We start from the raw sequence: 24,371 nt of genomic DNA, 5'->3' as shown, positions 1-24,371 counted from the left end.
CCACTTTAAGACGCCAGAGACCTTCTCGGGATCCATCCGCAGACCAGTCTCGGAGATAATATAGCCCAGGAGAGAGGTCTGCTCAAAGAGGCATTTCTCGAACTTAGCATATAGGTGATTCTGCCAGAGCCTTAGCAGAACCTGATGAACATCCCTCCGGTGCGAGGGCAGATCGGGAGAGAAGACCAAGATATTGTCCAGGTACACCACCACGCAAGAATACAGGAGATCTCAGAAGATGTCGTTAACCAGCTCCTGGAAGACAGCTGGAGCATTACAGAGACCAAAGGGCATCATGTTGTATTCGTAGTGACCGTCCCGGGTGTTGAATGCAGTCTTCCACTCGTCTCCCTGGCGGATCCGGACCAAATTGTACGCCCCACAATGATCGAGCTTGGTGAAGATCTTCGCGCCTTTAAGGTGGTCGAACAGCTCCAAAATGAGAGGCAGGGGGTACTTATTCTTGATGGTAATCTGGCTAAGACACCTGTAATCAATACAGGGACGTAGAGCGCCGTCTTTCTTCTTGACGAAGAAGAATTCTGCTCCAGCCGGAGAGGTGGATTTCTGGATAAATCCCCTAGCAAGATTCTCCTCTATGTACTTAGACATAGCCCGGGTCTCAGCCAGCGACAAGGGGTAGATATGCCCGAGGGGAGGAGAAGCACCAGGTACCAGGTCGATGGGGCAATCATACGGCCTATGAGGTGGTAGTGTCTGTACTTCCTTTTTGTCAAAGACGTCCGCATAGGACCAGTAGGGTGCCGGCAGACCAGGTAGATTAGCTGGAGTAGACAGGGGTCGAGCTGGACGAACCGGAACCAGACAGGACTCATGGAATTCCTGACCCCAACGGAGCAATTCACCAGATCTCAAATTCAGGACGGGTTCATGTCTTTCTAACCAGGGTAGGCCGAGCAAGAGGGGGTTAGAGAGACCGGACAGAACATGAAAGGAGATCTTGTCCGAGTGCAGCATTCCCACCTGAAGGGTTACAGGCTCTGTGACGAGTAAGATGGTCTCCGGTAGAAGCCTCCCATCCACGGAGGCAACCGCCAACGGTTCAGCCAGACGTACAGTAGGAATCTGATACCGCTCCACAACAGCCTGTTGAATGAGATTCCCAGCGGCTCCGGAATCTAGATGGGCAGTCTCGAAGAAGCGGGTCTCACCGCTGGAAATAGAAACAGACAGAGTCAAGGACAGAGAGGATTTACTCTTGCCTAGGACGACCTCTCCGAGCGGTCCTAGACACTGGAGTTTCCCGACCTCACCGGGCAGGAATGGATCAGATGCTCTTTACTGCCACAGTAGAAGCAACTCCCCTCAGCTCGGCGTGTCTCCTGGCGAGACTTGACCATTTTGGTTTGGTCAATTTGTATAGGTTCAGGCGAACATGCCTGGGGATTTGCTGGTTGCGAGGCTGGCTTTTAGAATACAGGAGCGAGACGCGGAAATCTTCTCTCCTGGGTAGTCTCCTTAGCACGTTCCAGAAAACGGATGTCAATCCGGGTAGCTAATGACACCAGGTCGTCCAGGGTGGAAGGGATGTCAAAGCCGGCTAGCTCATCCTAGATCCGTCCGGAAAGACCCTCCCAGAAGGTGGATACCAGGGCCTCGTTGTTCCAGGCATGCTCTGATGCGAGGGTTCGGAAATGTATGGCACATTGGCCCACGGTGAGACTCTCTTGGCGGAGACGGAGAAGTGAGGAGGCAGTAGAAGATTTTCGCCCGGGCTCATCGAAGACCTTCCGGAAGGCAGTGAGGAAAGCCAGAAGATCGGACACCAGGGGATCCCCTCTATCCCACAGAGGGTTTAGCCATGCCAATGCCTTCCCGGTGAGGTGAGACATGATGAACGCCACCTTGGCCCGGTCGAAGGGGAACTGATGTGTCAGGAGTTCAAAGTGCAGCGTGCACTGATTTAAGAAGCCCCGACATAAGACGGGGTCACCACCAAAACGTGGAGGTGCAGAGAGCCTGGGTCCGGAGCCAGGTGCCACAGCGCCAGTGGGTTGAGGTGCCGCCGGAGCGGGTGCCGCTCGGCTAGTGACAGACACAGACGGGGTGGACAGCGTGTCCAGGCGGGAGTTGACTGTCCGCAGATAGGACAGGATAGTTTCCTGTTGGGATCTCTGACATGAGACCTCCTGGTACAGGTCAGAGAGCGAAGGAGCCTGGGGGCCACCGGGTTCCATGGCCTGTGCAAACTGTTACGAGTCCGGGTGGTGGGACCTCTGTGCTTCGGTGAAAGGAGGGACCAGATGGGCGTGATTAAGTGCCTACTCGGCTCGACCAAGCTCACAAGGCGGCTTAGTCGACTCAGTGAACCAGGGAGGAACCGTGCAGGTGGACCAGGTGCCACTCTGGGACCGACCTTGTGTGAGAGCAGGTGACACCCACGGGTCAGATGGCAGGAACTGACCGGTACAGCGGATGAGCACGGCAGGAAGGCTGACGGGTGGACCGGGTAGATAAGCAGGCAGGTTCGGCAGATAGCCAGATGGGTGCTCCAGGTAGTCGAGCAGGCGGGTACGGCAGGTGCTCCAGGTAGACTGGCTGGTGGGCACGACAGGTAACAGGCAGGTGCTCCAGGTAGGCAGACTGGCGGGCACGGCAGGTTACAGACAGGTGCTCCAGGTAAGCAGGCTGGCGGGCACAACTGTAGACACACTGGATGACAGAACTGTTAGACAGGCTGGCGGGCTGAACTGACAGACAGACTGGCAGGCAGGACTGACAGGCAGCGGGACCTGAGGGCTGGAGCAAGTGTTTAGCACACAGAACAACAACCTTGCACAGGCACCTCCATTTTGGAGGAGGTGCCTTATATAGGGGAAGTCCTCCGGCCATTGACCGGGGACTCTATAGGACGGCACGTGCTGCCCCTTTAAGAGGGAGGGAGCGCGCTCGCGCCCTAAGCACAGTGCCCGGGAAGCTGCGCGCGGTAAGCGCCACAGCAGCGGAGGAGCGGGAAGACGCCGGACCTGGACCGTGGTGGTGAGGGGAACGGCGTCTCTGCCCGGCAGGAGGCAGAGACGCCGATGCTACACTTAGGCCCAAGCTTCACAAATATATGGCATCCGGTCACCCCAGCAGAAATGCATTGTATGTGATCATGTATGCGATCACAATGCCAGGTCTCCTAAATTATACAATTTTGCACAACATAGTTGCATTGCTGTCCAGCACAATGATGACGTGGAGCGACATTAACCATTCACTAATCATAGAGAGTGAATCAAGAGATGCACAACCCGTCCATACAGGAGACTTAAGCAGCAGAAACTTGCACAGTAATCTAAGCCTAATTGTAAAAAATACATATAGCTGTGAGACAAGGGAGGAAATGGTGGTGGGTCAAGTGTGAGAATACGCTCAACTCTAAAAATAAGGACGACAAAAGTTATCATATTTCTGAGGACAGATCCTTCACTGATAGATGCTGTGTCTCTGAGAAAAAAAAGACAGCTTGGACTAAAATAGAGGCGATTGTCTGCAGACACGCTGGTGGATGATGTGCCTCTTCTATTTCCAGTTGTCAATAATTTGCAGATTATGAGTTTGTCGTCCCCTATAGAGACAGAAGCTATAACTACTGCCCGACCGATGGATGCTCTGAACACAGGAGCAGACGGGACACTGGAGAACTGTCCATGGCCACATTCTGCTTTATATGTTGCTTCCTGGATATGTTCTCATATATGGGTGGTCTGACAGAAGATATAGTAGAAAAGTCGTTATCCAGACCTTCATTCAGATTCAGCTATCACGGTGCATGAAACGCGCTAGCTTATGACCATAGAGGCCCAACGTTAGGTGCCTGTCACTAACAGAAAGGGGCCTGTTGCTATAAGTAAGGAATGAGTGGCCATAACTAAAGAAATGAAATTAACAGCAAGGGAAATCCTGGCTAACAGAAAGTGAACTTTGGCCACAGGAGGGCAAAAGTCCTGAGACCATAGGTACAGGGCCAGTGACCACAAGTTAGGGGACCAGGACCATTTTTGCCCTGACGTGCTCACCCTTGTGATTTGTACTACAACTTACACTAAAAGAAAAGTGGAGTTATCAGATTCTGCTCAAATAAAAACTTCTCTGAAAAAATACAAACCCAAATTTAGCTTTAGACATGAGAGAAGAAAAAAAAATGTAGATAAAAATCAGTCCAAAATTAGAATATGTACATTTTACTTAGATTGTTCCCTATAGGTGCATAATAGTAAGAAAAGTCCCCAAATAAAAAGTATCACGACAAGAGGCAAAAAAAAAAACAACAACTGAATTTGCGAGGCCTACTCCTGAAGAACCAAGGGGGGTCGAAATCCTCATAAAAAGAAGCTGAATTTCTGATAGGAAGAATTACTGCTGACTGATGCAAATGGGAATAGAGGAGACCGAACTCACAGGACAGATGGATACCGCCCGGCACCCTCTATAATCCAGTACTAATTGCGGAAACTTCATAAATTATCACCACCAAAAGTCCACAGTCAGATTTAGTAACAATTAGTGAAGTGTTTTCAGATCCAGGCTCAGATCTTTGCACATATTCAAGAATCGAGATGTAGCAAGGTTTAAATTTCAATTCCATTCAATGTAGAGACGATATAATAACCTAAAATAGGCAAATAACTAAAACTTAAGAAGCGGCAATAAAATTTACCTGCAGTCTTATGTAAATAAAAAAAAAATCCCCAAAAAATAAAAATCTAAAAAAGCAACATATTGTGCTATTGCAAGATGTAAAACCAGCTCTGCTATACTGCTCATAGGAAACCAAGCAAACAACTAACCACACCAATAAATAGGAGGATTAGACATATATCTGTTGGCTCTGTACCGCTATTAAGCCTTTCTCTACAGTAAGATCTTCCCATATAATATACAGCACATTCTTAGATCCAGTAACCCTTCGGTCTATGTGACGCAGGTTTTGACATCATCAGAGGCAGTACGCACCTTGGAGTTCTTGCCTCCGCTGCGACCTGACTGAGAGGATCCACTCCGCTGCACTCCTGGTTCTGGGGTTGGAGGTGATTTGTCTGACGAATGGTCCGAGCTTTTCTCCACCATGACTTCTCCTTCACTCTGTTGGGGTGTCGGAGAGCGGGAGCGCTTGCGCAGGATGGGGGAGCAAGCAGGCGAGCTTCGGTTCGAGTTACTTGCCGTGCTATGGTGAAAAAGAAAAAATGGTTTAAAACAGCAAAAACGGATTCATCTGTTACATATCCAACATAGAGCTATCCAGGTTTATGTACATGAAGGCCTTCTGATGGGAAATTAAAAGTTCCGCAACTTCCTAATAAACTTTGTTTCAACGTCTCACCATATTTAAGGCCTAGTCATGTCTTCATGCAGAGGGGAGTTTAGATTTTTTTAAAGATATTTTCCTGGATTCTAGTGCAAAAAAGGGTTGTCTCACCAGGCTAAAAGTTAAAGCGAACCCTCAGCTCTCAGGAAATGAAGACGACTGAATTAAGACATTTCAGCTTCTGGACGTCAAGATTTTTTTCCATTCACTGACAGCAAGATCTTGGTAATGGTGAGGAATTTACACATCGTTCATTTAGAAAGTTGGAAAACTTCATTATACAACATTAAAAGCTTCATGTAAAACTCCTTTTAAGTTTACATAAAATATACAGCGGAAACTTCCGCCAACTAGAGAGAATACTAGAAAATAAAGGCTATAGTTAAATATGCCTATAAAGTGCAGCAGTAGCTGAGCAATCAGTTATCGGGATAAGAAAGCAGAAGCAGAGACACTGATTCCCGCGTCCTGAGCAGATCATAGCGTTGGACACATGACTATCAATGGTGCAGGAACAGAGATCTTCCGACGATGCAGGATCTAAAGGCGAGCAGCGGCAGGGGAACTGCACAGACAAGCATCACCAGCAAACAGAAGGAGCTGCAAGCATGGAGGAGACACAGCGTCCTGCAAGCCATGGGTTTAGGAAGAGGCCTCGATACATGCAAGATAAAAGGAAGCGACAGGTCACGGGGAGTGGGTGCCAACATGGAGACACTAATTCCTTGATTGTGGGCTGAGGAGGAAAGAAAATGAGACAGGTCAAGGAAAATAATGTACATATACGTATGTAATGGTGTACAACATGCGGCTCTCCAGCTATGATACAACTACAACTCCCAATATCTCCTTAAAGCTATAGCCGACCTGCAATACAAAGCAATCCAGCATCCAGTCCTCTTGGCAGGTGCCCACAAGTAAATAATGACCTTCTGTGATGGGACAAGCACCTGTCACAACAGAGTAATTGTGAAACGTGGGTTTTCTCACCAGTGTTCACCACCCCCTTCCTTGGTCCACACATACTCCTATAGCAGAGCCGCTTCTTCATGCACATGGGCTATGGGACACTTTAACAACTGCTAACTAATCACATGCTCCAAAAGGGATGGAAAAAAAAAATGACAAAGACATGGAAACTTCTGCAGGTCTGGTACAGTATGATCCGCATTATCCAAGAACTGGGGAGATGAATGATAATAGATTGCCAAAAAATGTTAGACAATTACAAATCCATCTCATCACCCATGCTGTAGAGTCCCACACCTCGCTGCTCCTTGTAGGCGCGTCCTGGTCAGTTTTCCTTCAGTCCTATGCCCATTATCCCTTAGGATATGTTGCATAATCCTTTTATTCTGCAAGTATTAATGTATGCACCCCATAAATGCCAAATATCAGTAATGATGGCCGGTAATGAACTTCTCGGTTAGCATCAGACGCACTTCAGAGATGTCTGCTGTTGCTGTCTGTACTATTGCAGTGTCTTGTTTGGTAACCCACATTCTGGATGAGTTTTAGTCCAATCCTCAGGAGGGATTTTAATAAAAGGGCAGGACACAAGGCCCCCCCCGGCTGCTCCATCCACCTGCTCGTACCCCAGGGAGTATGCAACTTACCCAGCGTACAAGCATCGGCCAGCACAACTTCACAATCGCACTGGCAAAACTAGACACAAAAAGAAGAGGCAGCACCCTGCGAGTGCGGCCTGATGTACAGCGAGAGGCGTCCGCAGCCGCACCAGTCCCAGCTGGCGACAGGACATGTTTGCACACCTGCAGTACATGGCACATGTGCTGGACACGGGCACCTTCTTCACTTCCATACACACTGCAGTGATACCCGGGATGACGCATTGGTAATTTAAGCATCTCATGGTGGGAGAAACCTTTTGTCAGAGCACCGTTTCCAGCACAGCATGAAGCGGGGACAGCGTCAAGTCCGCAGCAAAATGTGTCACAATGCAGAGATGGTCCCACATGCACTGAGCATTGCTCAATACACCCCCATCATGGAAGGAGGGGGGTGGATAAGACATAAATCCATACTGTGCATACACATCACTGCAAGGTCACAGGCACAAAAACTGTGGGCAACATAAAACACACAGAAGCGTCAGCAGCACTAACCTGGCAGCCATGAGAGGATGAGCCAGCATCATTGCTTGATCCATTCATTCATGCAGAAAAAAACAGCAGGGGGCAGGGAAGACAGCGAGCGGGCAGGAGGGCTACTCACCTCCAAATCCATCTCAGTGACCCCTTTACCTAAACAAGGGGGTCTTAACAGGCTCCTCAGATAAAGGAAGGGAAAGCCTTTTATTTCAGCTGTTTCTCTGTCACCCTCCTGCAGCTGAGTCTGAAGGATGGGAGGGAACAGTCCTTCATGGACCACCCCTCCTCCCTGACTCACACAGCTGCTCCTGCGCTGCTTTCTCGCCTGTCATTTACACTCTTCCCCCTTTTAGATTCCCTAATTTTGTTCTTCACCAGGAAGATGTAGACCTGTCCCCGCAGCCTGGATGCCGCCGTGCCACAATCCTGCCCGTCATCTGTGGAGATGCCAGGCTGTCACATGACCCTCACACCTGTGCATGTAACTGCACCAACATAATACCCGGCCTGAATAGGAGTGACTGTCGATGCAGCATTCAGCACCATCTAATCATTTGGCTGGGCCTCATACACCGGGGACACCATAATGACAGAGTAATTCAGTGCAAGATAACAATCAGATTCCTTCATAATTACTGCACACTATGTTCTGGCAGAAAAAAAATAAAATAAGAAAAACATTATTCCATTGCCCAAATAAAATGTGTCTTCGGTCTATATAAAGGTCCAAGTGATTAGATGTATCCACTGCTCATGTTCTGAGACTTCAGTTGTAATATTATATATATACACAAACAGTCAAAGATGGATACAGATGTGCTGGTCATTAAACCAGAACCGATAATCACACACCCAAAGAACTATCCAAAACGCCAAGAACATATAAAACCATGTTATCCCCTAACCCAAACAAAACTCAAAGAGACTAAATGACTACATAGAGCATACTACTGACACACGGGGGGTGCAGGAGAACGACGCTGACACCAGAGGCACAGGACAGGGACACACCGCCACATAGGGTGTAGGACAGGGACACACCGCCACATAGGGTGTAGGACACAACACGACGCCACATGGGGTGTAGGACAGGGACACACTGCCACATAGGGTGTAGGACAGGGACACACCGCCACATAGGGTGTAGGACACAACAAAACGCCACATGGGGTGTAGAACAGGAACACAACGCCACATGGGGTGTAGGACACAACACGAAGCCACATGGGGTGTAGGACAGGGACACTGCCACATGGGGTGTAGGACAAGAACATACTGCCATATAGGGTGTAGGACAGGGACACACTGCCACATAGGGTGTAGGACACAACACAACGCCACATGGGGTGTAGGACAGGAACACACCGCCACATGGGGTGTAGGACAGTGACACACTGCCACATGGGGTGTAGGACACAACACAAAGCCACATGGGGTGTAGGACAGGAACACACCGCCACATAGGGTGTAGGACAGGGACACACCGCCACATGGGGTGTAGGACAGGAACACACCGCCACATAGGGTGTAGGACACAACACAACGCCACATGGGGTGTAGGACAGGGACACACTGCCATATAGGGTGAAGGACACAACACAACGCCACATGTGGTGTAGGACAGGAACACACCACCACATGGGGTCTAGGACAGGGACACACCACCACATGGGGTGTAGGACACAACGCCACATGGGGTGTAAGACAGGAACACACTGCCACATAGGGTGTAGGACAGGGACACACCGCCATATAGGGTGTAGGACAGGGACACACCGCCACATGGGGTGTAGGACACAACACAACGCCACATAGGGTGTAGGACAGGGACACACCACCACATAGGGTGTAGGACAGGGACACACCGCCACATAGGGTGTAGGACAGGGACACACCGCCACATAGGGTGTAGGACAGGGACACACCGCCACATAGGGTGTAGGACAGGGACACACCGCCACATTGGGTGTAGGACAGGGACACACCGCCACATAGGGTGTAGGACAGGGACACACCACCACATAGGGTGTAGGACACAACACAACGCCACATGGGGTGTAGGACAGGGACACACTGCCACATAGGGTGTAGGACAGGGACACACCACCACATAGGGTGTAGGACACAACACAACGCCACATGGGGTGTAGGACAGGGACACACCACCACATAGGGTGTAGGACACAACACAACGTCACATGGGGTGTAGGACAGGGACACACTGCCACATAGGGTGTAGGACAGGGACACACCGCCACATAGGGTGTAGGACAGGGACACACCACCACATAGGGTGTAGGACACAACACAACGCCACATGGGGTGTAGGACAGGGACACACCGCCACATAGGGTGTAGGACAGGGACACACCACCACATAGGGTGTAGGACACAACACAACGCCACATGGGGTGTAGGACAGGGACACACTGCCACATAGGGTGTAGGACAGGGACACACCGCCAGATAGGGTGTAGGACACAACAAAACGCCACATGGGGTGTAGAACAGGAACACAACGCCACATGGGGTGTAGGACACAACACGAAGCCACATGGGGTGTAGGACAGGGACACTGCCACATGGGGTGTAGGACAAGAACATACTGCCATATAGGGTGTAGGACAGGGACACACTGCCACATAGGGTGTAGGACACAACACAACGCCACATGGGGTGTAGGACAGGAACACACCGCCATATAGGGTGTAGGACACACCGCCACATGGGGTGTAGGACAGTGACACACTGCCACATGGGGTGTAGGACACAACACAAAGCCACATGGGGTGTAGGACAGGAACACACCGCCACATAGGGTGTAGGACAGGGACACACCGCCACATAGGGTGTAGGACAGGAACACACCGCCACATAGGGTGTAGGACACAACACAACGCCACATGGGGTGTAGGACAGGGACACACTGCCATATAGGGTGAAGGACACAACACAACGCCACATGTGGTGTAGGACAGGAACACACCACCACATGGGGTCTAGGACAGGGACACACCACCACATGGGGTGTAGGACACAACGCCACATGGGGTGTAAGACAGGAACACACTGCCACATAGGGTGTAGGACAGGGACACACCGCCATATAGGGTGTAGGACAGGGACACACCGCCACATGGGGTGTAGGACACAACACAACGCCACATAGGGTGTAGGACAGGGACACACCACCACATAGGGTGTAGGACAGGGACACACCGCCACATAGGGTGTAGGACAGGGACACACCGCCACATAGGGTGTAGGACAGGGACACACCGCCACATAGGGTGTAGGACAGGGACACACCGCCACATTGGGTGTAGGACAGGGACACACCGCCACATAGGGTGTAGGACAGGGACACACCACCACATAGGGTGTAGGACACAACACAACGCCACATGGGGTGTAGGACAGGGACACACTGCCACATAGGGTGTAGGACAGGGACACACCACCACATAGGGTGTAGGACACAACACAACGCCACATGGGGTGTAGGACAGGGACACACCACCACATAGGGTGTAGGACACAACACAACGTCACATGGGGTGTAGGACAGGGACACACTGCCACATAGGGTGTAGGACAGGGACACACCGCCACATAGGGTGTAGGACAGGGACACACCACCACATAGGGTGTAGGACACAACACAACGCCACATGGGGTGTAGGACAGGGACACACCGCCACATAGGGTGTAGGACAGGGACACACCACCACATAGGGTGTAGGACACAACACAACGCCACATGGGGTGTAGGACAGGGACACACTGCCACATAGGGTGTAGGACAGGGACACACCGCCAGATAGGGTGTAGGACACAACAAAACGCCACATGGGGTGTAGAACAGGAACACAACGCCACATGGGGTGTAGGACACAACACGAAGCCACATGGGGTGTAGGACAGGGACACTGCCACATGGGGTGTAGGACAAGAACATACTGCCATATAGGGTGTAGGACAGGGACACACTGCCACATAGGGTGTAGGACACAACACAACGCCACATGGGGTGTAGGACAGGAACACACCGCCATATAGGGTGTAGGACACACCGCCACATGGGGTGTAGGACAGTGACACACTGCCACATGGGGTGTAGGACACAACACAAAGCCACATGGGGTGTAGGACAGGAACACACCGCCACATAGGGTGTAGGACAGGGACACACCGCCACATGGGGTGTAGGACAGGAACACACCGCCACATAGGGTGTAGGACACAACACAACGCCACATGGGGTGTAGGACAGGGACACACTGCCATATAGGGTGAAGGACACAACACAACGCCACATGGGGTGTAGGACAGGAACACACCACCACATGGGGTCTAGGACAGGGACACACCACCACATGGGGTGTAGGACACAACGCCACATGGGGTGTAGGACAGGAACACACTGCCACATAGGGTGTAGGACAGGGACACACCGCCATATAGGGTGTAGGACAGGGACACACCGCCACATGGGGTGTAGGACACAACACAACGCCACATGGGGTGTAGGACAGGGACACACTACCACATAGGGTGTAGGACAACACAACGCCGCATGGGGTGTAGGACAGAGACACACAGCCACATAGGGTGTAGGACACAACACAACGCCACATGGGGTGTAGGACACAACAGAACGCCACATGGGTGTAGGACAGGGACACACCGCCACATGGGGTGTAGGACAGGGACACACTGCCACATAGGGTGTAGGACAGGGACACACTGCCACATAGGGTGTAGGACAGGGACACACTGCCACATAGGGTGTAGGACAGGGACACACTGCCACATAGGGTGTAGGACAGGGACACACTGCCACATAGGGTGCAGGACACAACACACCGCCACATGGGGTGTAGGACAGGAACACACCGCCACATGGGGTGTAGGACAGGAACACAACGCCACATGGGGTGTAGGACAGGAACACACCGCCACATGGGGTGTAGGACACAACACGACGCCACATAGGGTGTAGGACACAACACGACGCCACATAGGGTGTAGGACAGGAACACACTGCCACATAGGGTGTAGGACACAACACGACGCCACATAGGGTGTAGGACAGGGACACACCGTAACATGGGGTGTAGGACAGGAACACACCGCCACATGGGGTGCAGGACAGAACATGACACCACATGGGGTGTAGGACAAGAACACGACGCCACATGGCGGGCAGGACAGGAACACACCGCCACATAGGGTGTAGGACACAACACCACATAGGGTGTAGGACACAACACCACATAGGGTGTAGGACACAACACGACGCCACATAGGGTGTAGGACACAACACGACGCCACATAGGGTGTAGGACACAACACGACGCCACATAGTGTGTAGGACACAACACGACGCCACATGGGGTGTAGGACAGGGACACACCGCCACATGGGGTGTAGGACAGGAACACACCGCCACATGGGGTGCAGGACAAGACACACCGCCACATGGGGTGTAGGACAGGGACACACTGCCACATGGGGTGTAGGACACAACACAACACCACATGGGGTGTAGGACAGGAACACACCGCCACATGGGGTGTAGGACACAACACAACGCCACATGGGGTGTAGGACAGGAACACACCGCCACATGGGGTGTAGGACAGGGACACACTGCCACATGGGGTGTAGGACACAACACAACGCCACATGGGGTGCAGGACAGGAACACACCGCCACATGGGGTGTAGGACACAACACAACGCCACATGGGGTGTAGGACAGGAACACACCGCCACATGGGGTGTAGGACAGGGACACACTGCCACATGGGGTGTAGGACACAACACAACGCCAAATGGGGGGCAGGACAGGAACACACCGCCACATGGGGGGCAGGACAGAACATGACACCACATGGGGTGTAGGACAAGAACACGACGCCACATGGAGGGCAGGACAGGAACACACCGCCACATGGAGGGCAGGACAGGAACACACCGCCACATGGAGGGCAGGACAGGAACACACCGCCACATAGGGTGTAGGACACAACACCACATAGGGTGTAGGACACAACACAACACCACATGGGGTGTAGGACACAACACGACACGCCACATGGGGTATAGGACAGGGACACACCGCCACATGGGGTGTAGGACAGGAACACACCGCCACATGGGGTGTTGGACACAACACAACGCCACATGGGGTGTAGGGCAGGGACACACCGCCACATGGGGTGTAGGACAGGAACACACCGCCACATGGGGTGTAGGACAGGAACACACCGCCACATGGGGTGTAGGACAGGAACACACCGCCACATGGGGTGTAGGACAGGAACACACCGCCACAAGGGGTGCAGGAAAGGGACATGCCGCCCCATAGGGTGTAGGACAAAACATGCCACCTCATGGGGCGCAAAACAGGACACACCGTACAAGGCCACCCCATGTGGCTGCGTGTCCTGTCCCGCACTCAATGTGGGTTGGGTGCAGGACAGGACACGCAGCCACACCGGGTGCAAAACAGGGACATGCCGTCATAACGCATGCAGGATAGGGACATGCCTCCACATGGAGTGCAGAACAAGGAAAATCGGCCACACCAAGTGCTGAACAGGGACACGCCACCACATGGGGTGCAAAAGGGATACGCTGCCACATGGGGTGCAGGACAGGGAGACGCCACCACATGGGGTGCAGTACAGGGACACGCCACCACATGGGTTGTAGGACAAGGACGCGCTGCCACATGGAGTAAAGAAAAGGGACACGTCACCACATGAGGTGCAGAAAAGGGACATGCCGCCATGTGGGGTGAAGGACAGGAGCATGCCACCACACTGGGTGCAGGAAAGGGACACGCTGACACATAGGGTGAAGAAGAGGTACACACAGCCACATGGCATGCAGGAAAGGGACACACTGCTACATCGGGTGCAGGATAGGGACACGCCACCATATGGGGTGCAAGGACAGGGACAGGCCACCACACCGGGTACAGGATAGGGACATGTTGCCACTAGGGGTGCAGGACAGGGACATAAATAGCTTGTTAATACTTATCACTCATTCTTTATAGAAATCACATAGAGCCCGGCTGTCCTCACCGGTTACTGACAATACACAGTTTTGCACCTCCAGTACTTGTTTTGCCACTTTTCATCATGTCATGCTTATGTGTTACATCCAAGCCCTTACATGTGAAAAGCGCACACTGACAACACACAGCAGCCATTGTCACAATGCCTACATGAGGAAAAAAGCGATCACCTGTAACTCCTCCGCTATCATCGGAGATCATAGCAGGTTTACAGTATAATGTGAAACACTGACCATCTGTCCCGTACAAGGCCTGTCCTATATTACACCAGACGCTTACAAAGCATCTCCTGATGGCGGCTTTCCACCCAGAATCTGCATTCCAGCATTACCACCTCCGCAGCTGGACCACACATGGGCTGCAGACTCCTCATCACAACTGCTACCCTCCGATAAATCAATCACCTGAAGCAATGAAACCATGTTCTCGGATAAACAGTGTATCGAGTATAATACACAGCACAATATAGTAAACCTCCTGAAACGAGGAGACACTCAAAAGTAGATAACTGATACCACAATAGGCTGGGTACAACTCCGATCCATAATATATCCACGCATTCTATCGAAGAGGAAAAATCTTTGCTGGCCAGGCTTCACCATACCCCATCCCACCTCTACTCACTTTGGGCCAGGTGGCCGGGACTGGTATAAAATTGCCAAAAGTTGCAGCATGTTTGTGCAATTTCAAGTTGCATAAAGAATTTACAACATTTTAAAGGTATTACTGGTGTAGACACCTGGATGAATCGGGGCCCAATAACTTGTAAATGTAACAAACTCTATTCAGCCGGATCACAGTTGCGTTGTTTTCCTGCAGGCAAGTGAACACATTGCAGATATTATGTAGATTTTTGGCAGCAGATCTGCAGTATTTCCACAGTAAAATATGCATGTGTCGCATGTGGATGTTATCATGTGCAATGCTGAGGGTGAAGATGACAATGGATTGAATTGCAGATTTTAAAATGTGCAACTCAAGAGAATTAACAAAAGGAAAAGAACTTATAGGCTATGTTCACACGTTGCATTTTTGCTGTGTGTTTTTTTCCCGCAGGCAAAACCTGCTCTCTTTGCAGTAAAGAAAGCAGCTTCAAAAAAAGCAGGTTTTGCTGAGTTTTTGCTGGGCATTTGCTGCATTTTTACTGATCACGTTTAGTGCCCCCCAAAAAAAGATGATGTAACTTCCTTAAGGTTTTGGCACCAAATCCACAGCAAATCGTGATACTTGCATTTTTGCTGCGTTTTTGCACTTACCCATTGCTTTCTATGGGTGAAAAAAAACACTGCAAAAGTGCTGGAGAAAAAATACTGAAAGAAGTGACATCCTGCAGTTTGCAAAAACATAGCAGTTTTCCAAATTAGTCAGGAAAAAAAAAAAAAAACGTGTGTACGTGAGATTTCTGAAATCTCACAGCTTTTTCTGGTACTGTAAAAGGCAGCTTAAAATTTGCATAAAAGAACCGCAGCAAAAACGCAACGTGTGAACAAAGCCTTAGATCTCATTACTAGTGTTGAGCGAATTTGTTTGGCATTTCAAATATAACCCATTATAGTCTATGGGGCTGGTCACAAGTCCATGTTTTTTTGCAGACTGGCAAAAGAATCAGTGACATGTTTGTTTGTTTTTTTATCCAAATCACAGATTGAAAAATCGCCCTTACAAGTCTATGGGTCAGTAAAAATGGCAGATGCCATCGATGTGCAATCCATGTGATGTCTGTCTTTACCACTGAAATAGGTAGGAGAAGCTTTGCTGGGTTTATTTTTGGTGGGGCAGAGGGAGACCTGATGGTAAGTACAGACACAATGATGCATAAAAGTGATAACAACTCACAGTGGATTATGGTCAGGGCAGGTGAAGCGATATCATCAGGCTATGTAAATTGATTTATACTCTGAGGGTCGGGTGGGGTGAATATGAGGGTAAGGCCAAACTGGGCATTTGAGTTGTAACCTGCCCGGCTTTGCTTCTCAGCCGTGACACAATTGCAGCATTTGGCCTTAACCTTAGGGAAGCCGGAAAGGAGACCGTTCATACAGGAAATTTGGATGTTATTTTAGCGCCTGCGGTCATTTATCAGCTGTTGAAAGATTTTCAAAGCCTCCATTCACAAAACTTGTCTAAGAACCGCTCTCTCCTCCCCGGTGGGTTGACACATATGTGCAGCAGCACAAGGGCTCTGTAAGCAAGGGCTCTGTAAGCAAGGGCTCTGTAAGCAAGGGCTCTGTAAGCAAGGGCTCTGTAAGCAAGGGGTCTGTAAGCAAGGGCTCTGTAAGCAAGGGGTCTGTAAGCAAGGGCTCTGTAAGCAAGGGCTCTGTAAGTAAGGGCCTAAGCAAGGGCTCTGTAAGCAAGGGTTCTGTAAGCAAGGGCTCGTGAATTTTATGGCTCCAAATTATTGGTTGATTTATATAAAATAGGAATGCACTAGGATGCCTATTGTGCCAATATACTGTTCTTGAATAGGGGGCCTCTGATGTCTGTGTCCTTCCCTGCTGTTGACATTATTGGGAAAAACCATTCTCTGGAGGTTTTTCTGCACATATTCACACAGCATCATGCTGCAAGCAGCTCTACTCAAGAACACCATTAGTAATTTATTACCGATCGCCATGCCATGCCTTTCATTATGCCGTACAGCAACACAATTCCTTACAGGTTAACGAGGCAAAAACTGCATCTAAGTGCGTGGATTTTTTAAACAACGCTTGCGGCGCTACCCCTTGAGATACGCCTTCCCCATACACATGAACATTCGACTCCAAAGGGTTGGGAGTTTGCATATCAATTGCCCCATGCCTATGACAATGTTGGGGGAGACTCAGGAGACCCCCTAGACATATTAGATGGCTCAGCTGACTTTATCTTCACTTACTGATGGTGATTTGTTTACAGCCAGAAGTTTTGGATCTGACGGAGGCGCTCCAACAACAGTTGTAGAAAACTTCTGCCCAGCATCAAACTTTAGAGCTATACGTCTCGACATCTCTGCTAGTACTAACGTGCTGTATGTGAGTATACCGCATCATTCGTTCATCATTCACTGGGCCCAGTGGTGATGAAAAATGATTGATAATGAAGGATGAAAAGTATCAGAGGAGGATACACAGAGGACTTGTATGAGGAATTGATCAGCCTCTGGTCACCTGTATATTGTGTGGTAGTATGGCTTTAATAGATAGAAGCGTCTGTGGTACATCGCTCTTTTCGGTGCATGTGCCATCAAAATGAAATAGAAACCACCCCCATCTGTAAATCTCTAGTAACATTACATTATAAGCCCAGGTTACATTATCATGAAATTAGTTCATTTTATTACTATATGTCCACCAAAACCGAGAAGATGGAGGAACCACTGATGGTGACAACAACCACGTGTAAAGATACTGCTCTATAATGGAGGAAGTAGTGTCAGGCCCAGATCAGGCTCTACACGACAAAGGCAGTAGCGCCGAAACGCGCGTCGGGGAGCCACACAGCGTGCAGCTTCTACCTAAAAACAAGGTGAACCATGTTCTTTATTTGATATCCTTTCTTGTTCATATATTATTCATATATTGTTTATATTAATTGTAGGGGGAACTAAGGTTTAGGTTCATATGTGAGGCTTAATCTGTGGCTACTGATACCTTTCTTTAGCCCCTATATATGTATATATGCAATTCTTACATGGTCCCCTTGAGAGATACATATATAATTAAATACAATGGTACGCAATGGATGTGATATCTGCACCCTGTGGTGACACCTGGTGTTTGTTCTTAAGTATGTTTTAATTGTCTATGTGTAATATCTTTCGACATATGTTGTGCCACCTTAGTCCTACATGACTATAATGATATTTTAAAAAATGCTCCTCAATAAAGTGATTTTCTATTTTTCCAATTTATTGGCCATATATTCGCATTTTTTTCTTGCTTCGGCACCTCGCTATATATGTTTTTTATACGAATGGCCCGAGATATACAGTTCTAAGAGTAGGTTGTAGTATGGAGATTATTGAGATATTTATGATATGTATACATAGCAACCTTATACTCGGTTCTAATCTTTCTTCTGTTCCTCTACACGACGAGGCCCAGACACAACTTATCATCCAGGCTTCATATCTTGGTTTACACAACAATGAAAAGTTTCGGAATGAGAATAAATAAAACTAAAAAGAAGGAATAAGATCACGTATATAACGCCTCGCTAGGATTCTGACCTCAGGAAGCTGAAATTCAAAGATTCTCGGCACAAAAAAAAAAAAAAGGCAACACAACTGCAAAAAAAAAAAAAAAAGACACCCGACTGACATCATTACTCCTATAACCTCCATGCAAACCAGGCTCCAGATTCAGGAATAAAATGCTACATTAATAAAGACCATATACGTCACGGAGAATGAAAATAGAAGCTACAAAGCACATTCCTGATGAAGCAGAGTCGAGAGTGTCACGGAGACAGAATAAGGTGCTGCACTATCTTAAAGGGGTTTTCCAGGAACAGAATACCGATGGCCTATTATAAGGAAAGACCGTCAATATCACATCAGAGGGGGGTGTCGCTCTCGGTACCCCCGTTCCTTCATGTTGCAGCTACAGAAATGAAATAAAATAAAGCTCCAATTCACAATGCTGACTACTTAATGGAAGAATTGACGTCTGCCACGTCTGTGACCACGGACGTACTCAAGGCAGATGTAAATCCCGTATATTCTGGGAGCTGTGATGTGACTTTGCTGCAATGTATCTGCACAATGTGATATAAGAGGCTGAGAACATCTGCAGGCTCAGATTGTGCTCGGAGAGGATCGCCGGATGGGGTGAGATGATGTAACATGGGCCGACCAAGACTGGTCACCTCCTGTGCCAATCCCGGTTACTGTTAAATACTGGCTTGTTAATTGCCCGGTGGGGGGGGGGGGGGATACTATGGACATAATCTCCAACACAAACTAATGCTTTAATCCCTGCAGTAATTTGTTGAAGGAAGTTAACACTACGTTCTAAAAAGGGGAACATCTATAAAGTGCGGCCCATTAGGTAAAACTTGGAATTAAATTTAATAGTTATTTAAGTTAAAAAACCTTAATGGAGAGGGTGAATAATGCAACGTGACGTCCTGGGGGTACAGTCACTTCAATGGCAAGGCAGAGTTAACGCGGGAAAAAAAAAACAGGAAAATAGGGGGCAGAGAGAAGATATTAATCCTGGAGGTCTGAGGGAGGGGAGGGAAGGAAGCAGGATAAATGTTAAGAGGATTATGGGCTCCGTCTACAGATGGCATCCGACAGTCTCTCAGCTCTCTCACTTCTTGCCATACATTATACATGGCATCATAGAGCTATAAGCACAATGCACAGGGGGGTCTACAACCTATAAAACCTCCTGACGGGTGTGAAGGAGGGGGATGTGACCGTACAATACTCACACGAATCCAGGAGCTAGAATGCTTCATACTTACCTCAAGGTCAGAGGACACCATGACACGGGGCTGCTGGCCATCCGGAATGAAATACTTAGCTGAGGACAGAGTCACCTATTGCCCTCCATGTCCATTTTTGTATTAATGGAGCGCTCTGTTTTATTAAGCAGTGATAACAGACATTGTAAGCGACAAGGCAGACACGTGAAAAGTGCAGACTGGGGTAATGGTGCACAGCAAAAGCAGATGGACTTTTAACTCCTTAGGCAGCACCGTGATAAAAATAAGGGGTTAATCCATCATTGCATTTAGTTGAATAGCACAGGAAACTACAGTCGACTACTCTGCAGAGAGGGGGAAAGGGATGATAAATTTGAGATTTTATTCTTACTTTAGAGGAGTTAAGGGAGGAGAGGTGCATAGCGGTTGTGTGAGACAGAGGGGCACACGGCGGGCAGTCTCGGTGCAGTTTTTGCATATATATAGGATTACAATTTGGCTATTTTTTTTTTTTTGCTTTCTACCACAGTTTTGGACAAAAAGAGTGCACCGTGAGGTCCCATTCTTACTAAAATAACCAGGTATAATGCTACAAAACACTGACAACAGGCACATGGAGTTACGCAATGCACTGCATCATACAGAGGACACATGCAGAGGAGTTTACAAGATCTAGAAATCCTATTGAATAGTTTAGCAGACTACGCTTAGCTACAGACTAGGGCTTCTAGGTCATAATCAGGAGGTTGGGGGCTCATCAGCCTACGGGCAACTATGACTAGTCTAGAACAGCGCTAGCAGCGTATGGAGATGGAGCATATAAAACCTGCAAGCCATCCTGCGGTCCTCCCAGGAGCTGGGCACAGTGCGTCTCTTCAGTCCATGGAGATGCTCCTGACAGATGCAGTCTGGCAGCGGACGCTCACAGTAAGTGCTGCAGAAAACGAGTAACCACAAGCCAACTTCCCTTAGCCCATAGCCAAACCAAAAAAAAAGGGGGAACCCTACGCCGGGATAGGAAGGGGGGGGGGGAGTGATAGGGTGCTAGAAGGTGTGGAAGAAGGACCGGTGTCTCCGCTTACCAGACAAGCCGGAACCCTTTCATTAGTGCAGAATATCTAAATCCTTGGGCACATTGCAGCCTGCCCACTCAGTGCTGTCTGTGTTCCAGGACATATTGGATAAGATGAGGCTACTGATAGGCCTGATTGTTAATGTATATGTCCCCTCTTGTCCTCTCTCACTCTTCCTCTTCTCTCTCTTCCACCAGCGCTGGAGAACACAAGCTCTGCAGCTGACAGTCTCGCCTGAGCATGTGCAGAATAGAGCAAGATGTGGGAAGCACAGGGAGAATTGGCATTCCTACCAGACATAGGGATTCTGAGTGGGAGGGGGAAGAATAGAGGGGGGGGGGGTCTTTAAAGTAGGGACAAGACAGCGAGAAGTTCCCTTGGGATCCAAGGGCACAATGTAAAGATACAGTAGTGTGAGCTATCCCCTCCTGACAGCTTCCTCTATGATGCTCTCCCCCCCCCCCCCCTGGACCATTCGCCTGTGCAGTAATTACTAGGACCAGGACACATGTTCAGCGAGTGATCTCGAAAATAACATCCTGCTCCCTATAGTTAACGCACTTCTCTCCCAGAACGTCTGATTATTTAGCCACAGACAAAAATCAGCTGCTGCTTTTTTTTTTTTAGCCTTTCCTGTTCTGCAGGGGCTTTTTTTTTTTTTTTTTTTATAAAAAAAAAAAAAGTATAAAAGGGGATTTCATTTTTATGTCTGAATATATTTAATGACAAGAAAGTGAAAAAAAAAAAAAAAACGGATGGATAAATCCCAATAATTTCTCCAAAATTAAATCAAAATAACCCGTCCCCAATAGAAAGGGATTTATATTTGGCGCTGTCTGTGCGGTGGGGATGTAGCAATCTCGTCATTATATGGCAGGATGTCACACAACATGTTAACATCAGAGGTGACAGTGATGAGCGTGAACAGATGCCAATGTGTACAGATCTAAGTACATGCGTTTGTAGAAAATGTACAAAGGCAATTTGCTTCCTATGGTACATGTATAAGGAGAGTTTATGGCACTGCAGAATATATTGGTGCCATAAACATCAAGCTCTCCCTGAGCTGAGCATTAAAAATAATAATAATAAAAAAACTTCCTAGAGTGCCCCTTTAAATCTACAGACATACGGTACCTCCAGTTTTTTTTAGGGACACGGAAAGACGTTTCGCCTCCATAATAGACAATGACACCGATCCCAAACCAAAATTGGCTAAAGCATTATTAAAAGTACACTGGCCTCAAAGTAGCAAATCAGAAATTATTGCAGATACAATAGTAACTCTTTGGTAATATTTTAGCTGTGTAGTTACATCCCAGCTCAATGGCATGAATACATTTTGAACCTTTCATTATGTGCCCCATGTGTGCTCCAGTCTGAGACCAGTCCCGTACATCCTCTCATGTGTACAGGGCATCATCATCTATCAAATCTCTATTGGCACATCCCATACCCCGACCCACCTAACTTCACCCTACTTGTGGGCTCTGGGTGCCCTCCCTAACATCTGATTATTTGTGCTCCCCATAAAAGAGCAACAATATAGTAAGCAAGTCCATGCAATGATTAGCTGTAGCAGGTACAATGGTGTGAAAAAAGTGTTTGCCCCCTTCCTGATTTATTATTCTTTTGCATGTTTGTCACACTTAAATGTTTCAGATCACAAAATAAAATTTAAATATTAGAAACAGAAAAAAATGACGGCACTTCCAATACAAGAAATAAGTGTGAACAGGTGCTTACTAGGAGCCGCTACCTCCATTTACAAATAACAAACAAAGCAGCACACTGCAACGCTAAGTATGCGAACATGAAATATATGAAATTTGAATAGCATTACTGCTCAAGAAAATAAGAAATAAATGAGAAATCTTCTCGCATAAATTGGCCAATGCATGTGTGGCGCCCCTGAGGGTTCGGTCGCCACAGAGGTGTTGCATCTCAGCCAGAGATGTGGTATCTCACGCTCAGGTAAGGAAGGAGTACAGCCCGGGACCCTAACACCTGCATCCAACACACCACTCCAGGCAAACAGGGGAGGGCAAGATGTTTTTGGTTCTTGCTGAGCTCTTCCCTTGGCTGGAGTGGGGGGAACCACGTAGTGGGTGTGGGTGGAGGAAGTAGCTTAGGGGAGCACATGAGAGTGAGAAATAAATTGGGAAGCCATCTTAGTGAGAGAGTTCAGTCAGATCAGTCAGAGGAGGAGAAGTGGAAGGAGCAGAGGCTCTGCTCAGGAGGAGGGCCTGGTGAAAGGCCCAGGACTGAAAGGAGAGGAGAGAGAGGAGCAGAAAGGCTCCAGGAATCAGGAAAGGACCCCAGGGGTACGGGCCGTGCAGAAGGCCACCCGTACGCCCGCATCTCCAAGGCGGTGGAGGGGTCAGGCCATCTAAAGGGAACCGATCCCTCAACTAGCAGAGGACTTTATGCCCAACTAGAAACCGGAGGCTGCAGTACTTTATGTCCTGTAGACACAAGTCCACGCCAGTCTCACCGAGAAGGTAGCCATATAGGACCCAGGGGACGGAACAGACGTCGCCCGCCAAGGCCCGCGGGTAACGGATTGGAGATACTAGGTGTGAGGTGCAGGAAGAAGGCCAGAGAGCGAGGACACACAGAAGGGGGTCCTGCTAAGTACCCCGGAATTACCTGGGGGTAGACCGAACCCCTCCCTGAGTAAACACAACACGATGAGAGCAGTTACATGGATCCCTGTAATCTGGACTGCAACAACTGTGAGTAAAGACCCTGGGACTGAACTTCCTGGTCTCTGTGTTTCTTGCTGCGCCATCAACCCCTGCACTACAACGCCCAGCACAACCTACAACATGTACACTGCTCTGGAGCTAAGCTCTACCTGTGGAGAGCCACACCATCCCTGCTGCACTCACATCAGCTCCAGAGGACTGCTCCGCAGCGGCAGCTCCCTTTAGCCGCATACCACAGGTGGTGTCACAAACTTTATACAATCACTATAAATTCCCTATCAATAACCCCTTTTTATTGACCGCCCTGGGTCACTGACCGGGTCACCACCACTGTGACATCCCCCAGCATTTACCGGGCCGGCACCGGGTACCCCACGGCCCAGGGGGCGCGTCACATGTGTACCAGGTAGCCGCGATAAGGCGTTTCTCAAAATACCAGGACCCTACCAATGTAAATACCTCTCTAAGGGACATCCGTCTGCTTATGTGTGGGAAAGTAAGATCCCACTGCAATTAAAACCACCTGCGGCAAAGAAGTGGAGTGCTCAGTCAAACCTTAAACATAGAAAACAGAAAAAACTGACGGCACTTCCAATACAAGATATAGGTGTGAACAGGTGCTTACCAGGAGCCGCTACTGTAGCGCCCCGAGGGTTCGGTTGCTACA

The 24,371-nt window shown here is 49.0% G+C and overlaps 1 protein-coding gene across 7 annotated transcripts in view; it reads right to left on the bottom strand.

Annotated features, from left to right (window-relative positions):
- The window catches only part of GRAMD1B (GRAM domain containing 1B), a 226,953-nt gene that overhangs the window by 105,204 nt on the left and 97,378 nt on the right, over positions 1 to 24,371 (bottom strand). For 3 of the 7 annotated variants that reach the window (XM_073657302.1, XM_073657303.1, XM_073657310.1), the window contains one exon: positions 4,963 to 5,173. In XM_073657302.1, the coding sequence (XP_073513403.1) occupies positions 4,963 to 5,173 (211 nt within the window). Of the gene's footprint in view, positions 1 to 4,962; positions 5,174 to 7,440; positions 7,802 to 21,005; positions 21,243 to 24,371 lie in introns of those variants that run through there. The other 4 variants (XM_073657305.1, XM_073657304.1, XM_073657309.1 and 1 more) reach the window with 4 other exon arrangements.

This window comes from Phyllobates terribilis, unplaced genomic scaffold (genome assembly GCF_046119375.1).
Source record: "Phyllobates terribilis strain yellow unplaced genomic scaffold, ASM4611937v1 Scaffold_12__6_contigs__length_324123572, whole genome shotgun sequence".
In the NCBI taxonomy this organism is placed as follows: domain Eukaryota; kingdom Metazoa; phylum Chordata; class Amphibia; order Anura; family Dendrobatidae; genus Phyllobates; species Phyllobates terribilis.
This window is presented reverse-complemented; position numbering and strand designations above follow the sequence as displayed.